Here is a 12,343-nt window from a genome sequence, read left to right as displayed (position 1 = left end):
ACAGAAGTGCTAGAAGATGTGATTTGCTTACTTTATTTAACAAGTAAAATTGAGTTGATTTGTATAAAGCAGTTTTTTTAGAACATAAGGGAAAACAGTCAAACAAAATATTACTTTCTTGTGCTAAAAATAAAAGGGATATTAAAAGACAATAGAGAAATGCACCGGATTCCTCTGAATGGGTCCCAGGTTATTGATTGTAGAGAAGAACTCAACTGCTGATGAAACCAAGCAGATCTAAGGCAAGGGAGGAAATGAGATCATGATTCTGGGTCTTTGAAATGCTCCAAAAACATTTTGATTTACATGAGTGATACACAATCCAAGAATGAATCCCATACCAATAACATACAATGGGATACACGAGCATGAAGTAAATTATATTATACATAACTTCAATGGTTTGCAGTTCTGTTTTTGACTGGGTTCAAGTACAGGAAGTGTCATTTGGTATTTTAATATGCTCTAAAAAAAACTGAAAAACTCTCCCTAACCAAATCCCATCTGATAAATCTAGGATCACTTAAAAAGAGCCCTCATTGTCATCTGATCAAAACTTAGCTTTTTTTATCAATCTTTGGTAGCACATAAAAAGAGAAACTGGACCTATAAGATTCGTGCGATTTAACTTTCCGCATATAAAGCCGTCTATCTCCATTAAAATAGAGCCAGGTTTAAGCCTCACAGAGCTTGTAGCTCCAGCTCCAGCTTGTAGTATCTATCTAAGTTGGAACTGAGGGGCATCTGGAACTCATTGGAGGAGATCTCCTTTGCCCTCCACTTGCAGCTTCCCACTGTCGTCCCTAAATCCCGTCTGAGAGCCGCCTTGGCAAGGCAACTCTCTGACCCAGCAGCTTAAGTCACTCCTCCTTGTAAAACTTTGGAATCGGCTCTTCGAAAGAGCACTCAGAAGCACACTTTAAGTACTTTGAGAAGATTTAATATCAAGTCCATTATGGCCTTTCTGGAGCCCAGTAAATAGTCAATTAGTGGATAATTCTGATTCGATCCACATGCGGCCAGATCCGCTGGGGCGACCGGACAGCTTTGCATTCAGTGGGCCCCGCCAACACTCTCGGGATAAAAAAAGGGCGCGACTGAAATGGGAGGGGCACCACATGGAGCCCTTTTTGTGCAAACCTGCCCCTTGCAGCAGGCATTACTGCTGTCAAGTCTAATGCAAAGTTGCTTTTTGCACTTTCAGTGACTTTGGAATAAAAAAGAAATCATAATCCCTCAAGCTGGAGTTGTTTGTGGTCTTCCTGCATTGGAATGGAGGGGGGTTGACTGATCTTACACAAGAGGGTGGGCTTCAGGAGGAGGGCCAAATTGGGAGATTCAGCGGTCCAACTCAAGGCGGCATCCATTGATCAAAAGGTACATCTGGTCGACTCCAATAAAACATAAACCCAACTGTAGAAAATTGGGGTCCGACATTACAGAGTGGCTTTGGATAAAAGGTCCAATAAAAATGTATAATTGTATTATATACATAAAGCGGATTAGAGTTTTCTAAAGAAATGGTGGATGGATTAATCTTTTATCCATCGGATTAAATGGAGGCCCGTGAGCCTGATATATAGTGTGCCGTGATGGCAGAAGAACAAAGACAACAAACAAGCTCAAATTAGGAGCTAATTTTTATAAAAGGCTGTTTAACCAATTATAGCAGTGTTTCGCAAAGTGAAAAATGTTGATCTGTATCCAAATACATACTTCACTGAAATACGATACAAAAAAAAAAAAAAAGATACAAATTTGAGGACTTCACATAGACTTCACATTAGCTCATTGTTGCATCACATTTGTCTAATGGTTTAGCATGTGAGCCTGTGCATGTGTGGTAAAGAAAAGAGCGAGTTCTGATGCCGAATTAGTGTTTGAAAGAGTGATATACTTTCGTGCACTTCAATACTCCACCTCTTCATTCTCAACAGAGTTTTTGTTGGGTCTAGACAACCAATCAGCTGTTAATACGCCAAGGGCTGCCCCTTTCACAAGCCCCCAATCTTAACACAGCATCCTAGAGTGTGTGCACAAGAACAAGACGGAATGAAGGAAGTGTTGCACGGAATAAACCAACCAGCGAGAGGGTTTTTGCAGCATACACATGATCTATCAAGCATCCAATCAATGATTAAAGTAACAGAGTCCCTTTACCTCTGTATTTTATCTGCAGTAGAGCAACTGTACATGTCAAAGGAAAGAGATCACATTTTGCAGTCATATGACAATTAGCAGTGTTTTTTTTTTGAAGAACAAGCTCATTTAGTCTTGAGGGGACCTCCTTGAGTACATGGTATCTTAGTGATGATATTGAGTTTACAACAGAGGATTCCTTCCTTCCACAAGTCTTTGACTCCCACATCAGCACTCCTTTAAAGGCATTAGTCATTTAAGCAAGTGGAAAACCAATTTGTTTAAGCTTGAGGCACTGTTTATGCTTACATCACCAGTTCTGTTACTACAGCACATATTCAGTTTATTTGACCAAAATAACAAATGAATGAAGTTAAGACTTGACAGAAAAGACTCAACGGGGGCTGTCTACTCTAGAGTGAATAGTCCTTTGCTTTAATGAATAGGGACAGGTCTATTCAAATAGACAAGGTATTGTGTATAAGGAGAGGAGAATGGCTGCCAGTTTTCAACCATCTAGAGTGCCAATCCCCTCTACTGGCTGAACACTGTTATTGCAGAACCATGGAGGTTTAGAGAAATGAGATTGTAAAATCATAATGTAATTCCTGTTTCTGTGGCTAACATTCTTTAAAAGTTATTGGCTTTCTATAATAAACAAAACAATGAACAGGATTTTCAGTGCAAATGTAAAGTTTTAATGAATACTTCCCCCAAAATTTAATATTCTATCATCATTTCCTCACCCTCATGTCGTTCAATCCGAAATACAAAAAAAAAAAAAAAAGAGAAAAAAAAATCAATTGTATGACACAAAATTTTCATACAATTAAAAGTCAGTGGAATCCAACGTTGTCCCACTGACTTCCATTGTATTGGTTCGGAACAGCATGACGGTGAGTAAATAATGACAGAACCGGCGGACTGTGTCTTCCAGAATCATCTTTGTCACTTTAATGGAGTTCCCAGGAAAGTCTGGTAATCCCATACACTGTGAGGGAAGATTTGGGATTAGCCTGGAAAAAGCAACTGCAAAGCCTCAGGCTAATTCATTTGTCCTTTTTAAAACCCAATTGAGATTCTCTGCCTCGCGGTTGATGCCTGCGCACAGATCAAGTGTTTAGTTTGACAAATACAGCTTACAGAATATCAGGCCACCAGTGACTGACAGAGCAGACAGAGGGGATAAGACCATCGAAATGTGATTACCTGGCTAAAGGAGGAGGAGCACAATACAAACTTGTTTGTCATTTTACACGCTTTGTCAAGCAAAGCCTGTAATGCTAATTAGCCAGATACACCGGGCAAATAAAAATAAAACTAAAGCAGATTGGATTTGTGAGTCATCTGCCACGTCCACCTGTGGGCTTACTGGAAAACTCACAGGTTCAGGATATCACCATCCTCAATCAGTTTTATCACCAAATCTACTCATAAAAGGAACAAGGACTATGTTCTGGAATCTAAGTAGATGTAAAGTGCAAATAAAAATATCCATATAAACCATTATGGAAGAAAAAGCAAACATACAGTCCACTAAACTAGCAAATATTTTGCAGATAAACAATTTTAGCACAAAATTGCATTCTAACATTGTTTTGCAGACAACAGAGCGAGTGGATGTCTCTATATCACAAAATTGATGAGATTATGAGTGAGTTGAGCACAAACAAAATTTAAATTTGCCAAAGGACAAATTGACTTTCCAGGGACCACTAGCCAAAACTGATGCCAACTTGCGGCGCTGTAAGTGCCCTAAGTCCAAGATGGAAGGCAAACTAAAGGATTAATGTCCTCAGTTAAGGCTCAAAGAGTCTTTACAGGTGATTTGAAGCTCATCCTTGCTGGCTTACGTAAAGCTGTTCTGAGCTGATATGGCAACTTGGTCAGGACAGGTGTTTACTGCTTCATGCTGACAAGATGAACTAAAAAGTGGGTCTGTGGAGTGGCTAAAATGACACGCTCTAAAGGTCACAGGAAATAATATTTTCTCATATGATAAAAATGAATTGAAGTGAAGCTAATAAAGTAAAGTTTAAGCATTAATATTTACCCAATATTAACTTATTTGTCAAAGCCAGTGGTTTCTGAGCATTCATAAACATTGAGGTTCAACATCAAACCTGAATCTCAGCTGGGGGTTTTCTGCTCAGTCTTGTAGAGGTGACCTTTTGTGCCCTCAATTTAGTTTTGACTCCCTTATAGAGGTAAAGATTACAAATACAGGAATTCAGAGGATGAGGGAAGCACACTATATTACAGCTGCATCAATGTTTCTACCTTTGACGAAGAGCCAAGCAAAATAGATTAAATGGCAATTCACAGAAACGTCTGCATTCAGACTCGGAATGAAGGGTGATGCACCTTTTCCTTGTCATGCATGGACACCACTGAAACACTGGAGGAATGGTGGGTATGCGAAGAACGCATGAAAAGTCACAGGATTAGTGTCAGGTCATGCTGCCATTGTCATGATCAGTGCCAGAGCACACATTATCTTTCTAATGCCCTATATGGCTCAATAGGCCTTCAGTATTGTGGGTGGTAGTATATTAAAGGGCAGCGCAAACAAAGCTGAAGAGGGTAAGTCCGCTCTAAATAAGTTTGAAAAGGCCTAAGAGAGCAGAAAAAAAATGTTGTTTCTGTCACAGACATATTTATATAAAGTGCTATTCAGTTAATGATTTATTTCTTAAAATTACTTAACTGCTGCAATTGCCCACATGTCTCCTAAAATCCTGCACTTCAATGAGCATAATTATAGTTTAAAGGAAAAATCCAAGTTCTCGCTGACTTAAAGGAAAACATCCACACACAAGAAGAACTTAACGTGCTGGGTAGTTATAATTTGTTATGAAGAGTATTATGATAATTTAGTGTCTAAAACAGCATGGTTGGTTACACGTGGTCTCAAATACTTCCCGATGGAATCTTTTCTCCAATTCACGGAGACCTCTATTTCCAGGCAGCTGCTTAGTATAATATCTATAGACATGGAAATCTATCTTTTTTTCTTGCTAAAGTAGTTTCTTAAGTAATTACTAAAAATACAGCACCTCTGAAGACTCGAGAAGTGTAAAACATCAGATGGCTGTTTGAAAAGGCAAATATGCTGCAGGCAGTGGAATCAGTACTAAGAATGAGATGCCAGTTCACAGCCTGTTCTCAGATGGCACAGATAACTGTCTGCCACCCAAGACAGCAAAGCTGATTACTTTGTAACAAACACAAAAAGACTGTCTGGATTCTGTTTCTGCAGCTGGTAGCTTCTTTTAGATGTTCTGGATGTTCAAAGCATGTTAAAAGACAAAAATCAAAAAGATATATGTACTGGGGCAGTAGGATCAGGTAACTAGCTAAAACAACATCAAAAAACAATTAAGCTAATCAATAATTAGAGATTTTTAAGTCTGCACGTCATTCTAAATTAAAATGTGGAGGGAATGTGGGAATGATACACAAGTTATATATAAATGATTCAGTTTATTTAAAAATCAAGCTGTTCTATATTTAAAATTAAAAGATTAAAAAGATGAATATATAAAAAATATAAAACAAATATTTAAATAATATTTATTTAAGTTTTATATCAAATACTTAATGTTGAAATATACACATTTGGTAAGATATGGTACCACCTCAACTCAACTAAGAGTGATAAAACAAACTAAAATCGTTTCATAGATGGTTGATGTCATCAAATTTGACATGTTGTACCAACATGCTTCCATATCTCATAGAAATCTGACCTTTTGACAGGGTGTACAAAGCATGAAAACACATTCCTCCCAGCAGAAGAATGTCACTTTAGTAGCGATTTCCATTATACGAGAGTAGATGTTAAAACTTCATGCTTATTTGTACTTGGCTTTTGCCAAGATAAGCAAAACTAAGATGTAGCTTTACAGTAACCTATGCTTTACGCTTCTTTCCATATGTTGATGTGAATCTCCTCCTGTCCGGCGTTAAAGGCAGCAGTGTACTTGGTGCGTCAGCACATTCAACGGCTGCAACTACAGTGTGGTCTCCCCAGTGGACCAGCATGACAACCTTCTGGATTGAGCCGAGTAGGGGACATCTCTACGTAGGGTATTCAAGTGGGCATCTTCTGTCCTACTAGCCCACGAGGTCGACTGTGACTCTGGCGTCCCAGTCACCCCCCTCCGTCCCCCACTCAACTCAGCCCAGCTTACTGACCTGCTGCTGAGGTTGCTCCTTCCTTGTAGTTCACATGTGACCTAACCACAATCTTACAATCTCTCAGCAACCCAACCAAGGATGCTGAGCCCCACTGTCTTTGCTAAACCTGGTTTAGTGGCAATGGTTCCGTATGGCATACTACCTACCCCAAAACACAATCAAAACGAAATCAACCATGAAACTGACCTTCAGTGTGTCAGTGCATTTCGTCATTGACAAGGCGTTAAACACCACATCACATAAACAAGATAAATAAACGGCATTGTGAATCCCTTGCATAAACTAATGACAATGAAATCCAATTACACAACCTCTTCACCATTAATTAACAAAGAATCTTAGGACAAAGGAAATGAGACCCACTCAGGTCCAGCCAAAAACACTACAGAGTGAGAGTGAAAGCAAGTAAAAAAAAGAACGCATACAGCACAATAAGTTTTTCCACATGGTCTTTTGTTTTCAACTTTATTTGCAAATTCCTGCTGGTTTGAACAGCAGTTTGATACGTCTTTACTTCTTGCAGACATGCTGACCAAGTTTTTCCTCTTCATTTAGACACTGTTTCCATTTTACTAACCCAACACTAACATCGAAAACATTATTACATGCTGTATCCACACTCATAAAGGTCATACAGTTAATTGTCAAAAAGGTCGTATTCTTATTGACCTTTGTTTATGGTTCATGTCTATATCTTATTTTCCAGACAAATTCCAACAATGCAAGGCATGTCTGGTCAGGTACAGCATGGTTTGGAATCTGACACAGATGGATATCGAGAACGACTGAGAATGTTAACCTTAAAATATCAAAACTTGATATTAGACCGGAATGAGGGTGGAGTCGGGTGACCTAAATAAATTTCAGAAAGTTATCTTTGGTGCATTACAACATAATCAATTTACAATCACTGGTTAAAAAGTCAAATCATGGCACAATGGCCCACACCACAGTCCATATATTGCTAAGTTAGTTTATTCCTCACCTCTGTAAAGAGCATTAGGAATTCACAGTGGTTGGTTTACACATTTTGCTTATTTGCATGGGCATAGCTGTGTCCATCCAAAAAAAAAAAAAAAGGAGAAATTGGCATCCATAAACCATCGGGTAAATTACCCAGTTGACATTGCTGAGTGCCAAAACAAGAATCAAGGTAGACTCACTAAAAAGTAGAGGTCATTGAAGGAAAGTCGTATACAGCAGTTTAATAATCAAACCAGCATGAACAACATTCCAATGACAGACAAACGGACATTGCTGCTATGAAAAGACATCTGAGCTTATTTATCAAGTAAAACATAATAGCTCGAAAACACCAAACAATCAAACAGTGCAAAGGTGTGAAAAAAAAAAATGCATCACTTGCTCCATTAGGTCATATTCTCTAGGTCAGTGTGATTCGTTTATAAATTATCTAAAGGGCATGAACGAATAGGGTAAGTTGATCTATCCCCCAACTGACGCAACAGCTTGTCTCTTTCAATTCTTCATCCTCATCCGGATTGAACCAGCAAACATCCTTGTGTCACAAGAGTGAACTAGCACAGAGTGTCTAAAGTGCAGGCTTAGTTGACATCCTGTCAGTGTCCTAAACATGCATGACAAACAATCCGGTCGTGCACAAAGATGATTGAAAAAGCATGTTGTGAACTCAAAGCACACAAATCCATAAATAATAAATTCATCAGTGGTCAGTTTTAGCTTGTTGAAGCTTTTACCTTGAGAACAAATGCATGGAGGACAGTTATTACCAAAATACGACTACAGGTATGAACCAGAAATATTACTGTAAAAACAATCATTTATAAATGAAAGCATCATGTAAGCTGTTGAAAATTGATGACTGACACTGAGATGATATAAACACTCTTCGTCCCTCTTCGTGAGAAAAGAGTATTAATAGTATTGTTAGTGACAGGTGGCAGTCTCTGCGATGAATCACTTGTTCATATTTATCTTGTGCTTAAAATCGAGAAGGAAATATTGACCCAAAAATTAACTGTTTATTAATGGTGTTAATCTAAATCAATCGATCAATCAATCAAATGTTGACCTGTAAAACACTCTTCTGGTGAAGCCTACAAAGAATCTGACTAGAGAGGCTTGGTGAAGCCTGTAGGAACATACACTTCTAGCCTCTCCCAAAACTCTCTGCTACGCTCATGTCTCCCTGCTCCCCGCCCCTGTTTGCTCTTTGGATTACTCTCATAGCTTCTGCCCCTATTGGTCTTTGTGCTGTGTGTTTGTTTATGCGCTGTGAGCACAAGAGTGAGAGAGCACACAACTCTTTTGTTCATGTGACAGCATGTGTGAGAAGGAGAATCCTTGGGCTTTCTCTGTTCTTTAGCAGTAACACCCTCACTGCCATTAGCAATCTGATTGCTAATATAAAACATCACTCTTAACTTTGCGTTTTAATGTGTCTCAACAGTTAGTCAGGTAAATATTGACTGCGAGCAATTAAATTTTTGCTCATGAGCAAGATTAAGTGGAGCTCTGAAGCTACAGGCTGTTGTGCAGAGCGTAGTAGAGGAGGGGACATGGAATTGCGTGACTCAAAATCATTTTTTTTCCTTTGTCATCAGAAAAACAATAATAATGTTTGCTGTTGTAAATCAAAGACGAGCAAACATGCCTTACCGTGTGAAAACTGCTCCTGATCTCACCTCTACTATCACTAATAAAAGGGATGTTGAGGCTCAATTTTATTCCTCCAAAACATTCTGTAAATGTTTTCAAAGAAATTTACAAAAAAGATAGCAAAATTGCTAGAGTAAAAACCTAATAATTGGTTAATTAAAGATTAAATATTACCATAGTGAAATTTTATTGTCAATGCTTTAACATTCTAGGTAATTCAAATGTAATTACAATATAATCTTGAATACTTTACAGAAAAATACAAGTACTTTTATTGATAGTAACTGTTTTCCTAAAAGGAAAATCATTTTTAATTGCAAGTAACCTTAAAATTTACAGTGAAAAAGGGACATTCCTGATTAAAATTCATTAAAATCAATTATGTATACTTGTACATAAATGTACACAAATTAAAATATAAGTTTAATCACTGTGTGTGTTACACTGTCAAAATGTGTTACATTTAAACTAAAAAAAGAATATGAACATAATACTGACCAAATTACTGATCATTAATGATGTTAATGATTTAAGAAAACTAAGAAACTTATTTTTGCGTGTGGATTAAAACTAGTATTTTCTGCAATAGAAATCAGGATTAAAATACCAGGAGATGAATTTGGGCCCGAGAAGTTGTGCTGGTCTAGACATGGGCACTGAAGGATCTCTTTGTGCTGTCAAGATGATGTTAGCTAACACTTATAAAACAACAAGTCAATCCTCCCTGGGAAACCATGTTGTTTTAGACACTCAATTAGTTTTGAGGGGTCAGCAATGTGTGCTCATAATCTTCCCTTACACACTTTAAAACTCCAAAATCCTCCCAAGTACGTCGAACCACAATAGCTTGCTTTGGCACACGAAGCATTTTTGGTGAAAACTGCTAGGACAGACAAATGATTTGCCTGGTACAAAAGAGAGATATTTGCTTGTGTTTGCATTGCTGATTGGTGGAGGCTTCCAGAAGTTTGAACAGCTGGTACTCTATCAGATGAGACTCAGAAGCAGATGTCCCTGCACCATTTGTGAAGAAAATAGGCAAGCTTAAATATCATCCACTTAGAGATAAAGTAAATCTTCGCACGGCTCTCCCAAATCGTAAAGAGGAAAGTGCATCTATTTGAATATATATGAAGAGGTGTGCAGAAGTGTTAGCGAACAGCACCCCCTGTCTGCAATCAAATGAGATGTAAAACAATGGGGTGGGAAGACATCTACTGATGGGGAAAAGAATGACGGGTTGAAGTGAGCACGTTGGTGACACCTTGGCGTTCCCAAAGAGGAAGGTAATTAGAGATGGCGCAACGATCCAATCGGCAAACACAGGGATGCACCGGCCCTCCTCCCTCCTCCACTGCACAATTGGACACATGACTGGAGATGCACAACGGGGGAGCGGAGGCCTCACGGGCAAAAAGTGGGTCACGAATGAAAGCCAATTAACAGACAATGATGGCACATTCAAAGAAAGCACCCTAAAAATGAGGGGAATGGTTATATCTGGGTCATATGACTCGACGGAGATAGTGATGTAGCTCTATAAGCATCCGTCTGAACACGACAGGGTTAACAGCTTCAACCATATCTGTGTTAATCTTACGTACCTCCCAGTGCACTGGGAGTGTGTAATACATTCACACAGTAGTGGAGACACCTCTAAAGCTCCCTTTGTCTCTGTCAATAATCCTGTTTGCCTTCTCATTATCCCAAGCTTTAACGCCTCCGACACTTTCCTAAATCCACAAACGGCCTTCACAAATACATACAGCTCAGCAGTGCTGCAGGACATGGCAATTATGAACATGTTCTCTTTTCTAATAGCAGTCCCTTGTCTCTCCTGGCCTGAGCTAATAGCATAAACACAAACATTAACACATAGCAGGAGATGATTGCGAGGTTGAGAGATTGTTGTCACACAACCCTTCTTGGGGCTTTAGGAGAGCTAAGTTCTTCAGCCAGTCCAAGCCTCTGAGGCTGTACACAGCAAATATGTCCTGCTGGTCATAACATACCAGCAGGACAGAGCCAGTGAGCTGCAATGAGAAGTTCAAAGGTTCAGGGGTATATGGTTGACATCACATCTTAAATCGATGACCATGTTTGAGATGATTGAGTAGAAAAGGAGGCAATGAATGCCAGTTGTACAGAACCTTATTTGCACATATTTGCGTCAAACAGAGACAGTTGTGCATCTTTGTTGTGACATGGTTAAAACCCTGCTTCAGTTAAAGAGGTCTTCAACTGCCTAAGTGACTATGAAAGGCAGGGTAAGGATATTGTAAATCTATTCACATGAGCCAGACTATGCAGGCAAAACAGCAACGCTGTGGAGCATACTGCCATCTATTGGCCTTCAATGAATGAATGATTGAATGTCCTAATAGATGAACAGGCAATTAAAAAAATCATATATCTCCATATAAAAATCTACATCATACTTATAAATATAGATTTAAAATATTTAAATCTAGTTGATAATCAATAGTTGATACATTAAAAATGTCTATATATATATATATATTGACAATATAATTGAAAATATAAAAATATACTGTAGGTGCAAATCTGAATATAGTTGAAATGTCTTTCAAGCACACTTATTAAAAAATTGACAAACAGAAACTGAGTGGTTTGGTTTTCAGCAAACAAAAAAAGAAGAGGGAGATGCCGAGTGTGAGAGCACCTCAATCTCAATAAACATAATTGATAACAAAGCTTATCATTGCACTTTCCTGTGCTCTCAAAAACAATGCTTTGTTGGGTGTGATTGCAAAGTCAAAGAGAAAGCAAACACAGGTCCTAGTGAGAATAGGCGGCCACAATACATCAGAGCAGCTCTTTAATGTAACACCTGCTGTCCAGGTCTGCAAGTCATTGTGCCTATAACAAGGCATTTAGGGGCATACAAGTACAGTGCTCCCTGGTCGCTTTTGTGGCCAGCTATGACTGTGTTTGCTTTCGAGGTGTTCTCCTGGTGTGACAGCGATGCTCTCATTGTCAGAAAGCCCATGGGCTTTGTGCGCTGACACGCAGAGGAAGGGAGGGGAGCTGCAGATGCGTGAGTGTGTCTGGACTTCGGCCAGTGGAGCTTCTCAACAGCGAGAGGCACCTGTGCCGACACCTCCCCTTGTTATTTTACATAAGTAATCCCTCGCTTGCTAAAGCACACAAACTTCTGAGCACGGATCCTTTCACCGCACAAGTGTCTTTCATCCTTTTGGAAAATGACAACATTGACTTGTTTTCAGTTTCTAAGGTATCACCTCTTTTGTTGTTGCAAAGATTCTAGCTTGGGGCTGTTCTGACACCATCTTGTTTTTTGGGGCGTGATTCCTGGTATAAGCTGGAAGACATTGAATTAAAA

The 12,343-nt window shown here is 38.9% G+C and overlaps 1 protein-coding gene across 4 annotated transcripts in view; it reads right to left on the bottom strand.

Moving 5' to 3' along the window:
- The window catches only part of brip1 (BRCA1 interacting DNA helicase 1), a 74,410-nt gene that overhangs the window by 17,644 nt on the left and 44,423 nt on the right, over nt 1-12,343 (bottom strand). Inside the window, exon 22 of one of the 4 annotated variants that reach the window (XM_089121200.1) lies at nt 21-237. The exons of the other annotated variants lie outside the window; for them this stretch is intronic. Coding sequence (XP_088977326.1) covers nt 212-237 — 26 coding nt within the window. The 3' untranslated portion in view covers nt 21-211. Of the gene's footprint in view, nt 1-20; nt 238-12,343 lie in introns of those variants that run through there. 4 annotated transcript variants of the gene reach the window in all.

Source organism: Pimephales promelas, chromosome 16 (genome assembly GCF_988280905.1).
Source record: "Pimephales promelas chromosome 16, fPimPro1.hap1.1, whole genome shotgun sequence".
NCBI classification, from domain to species: Eukaryota; Metazoa; Chordata; class Actinopteri; order Cypriniformes; family Leuciscidae; genus Pimephales; species Pimephales promelas.
This window is presented reverse-complemented; position numbering and strand designations above follow the sequence as displayed.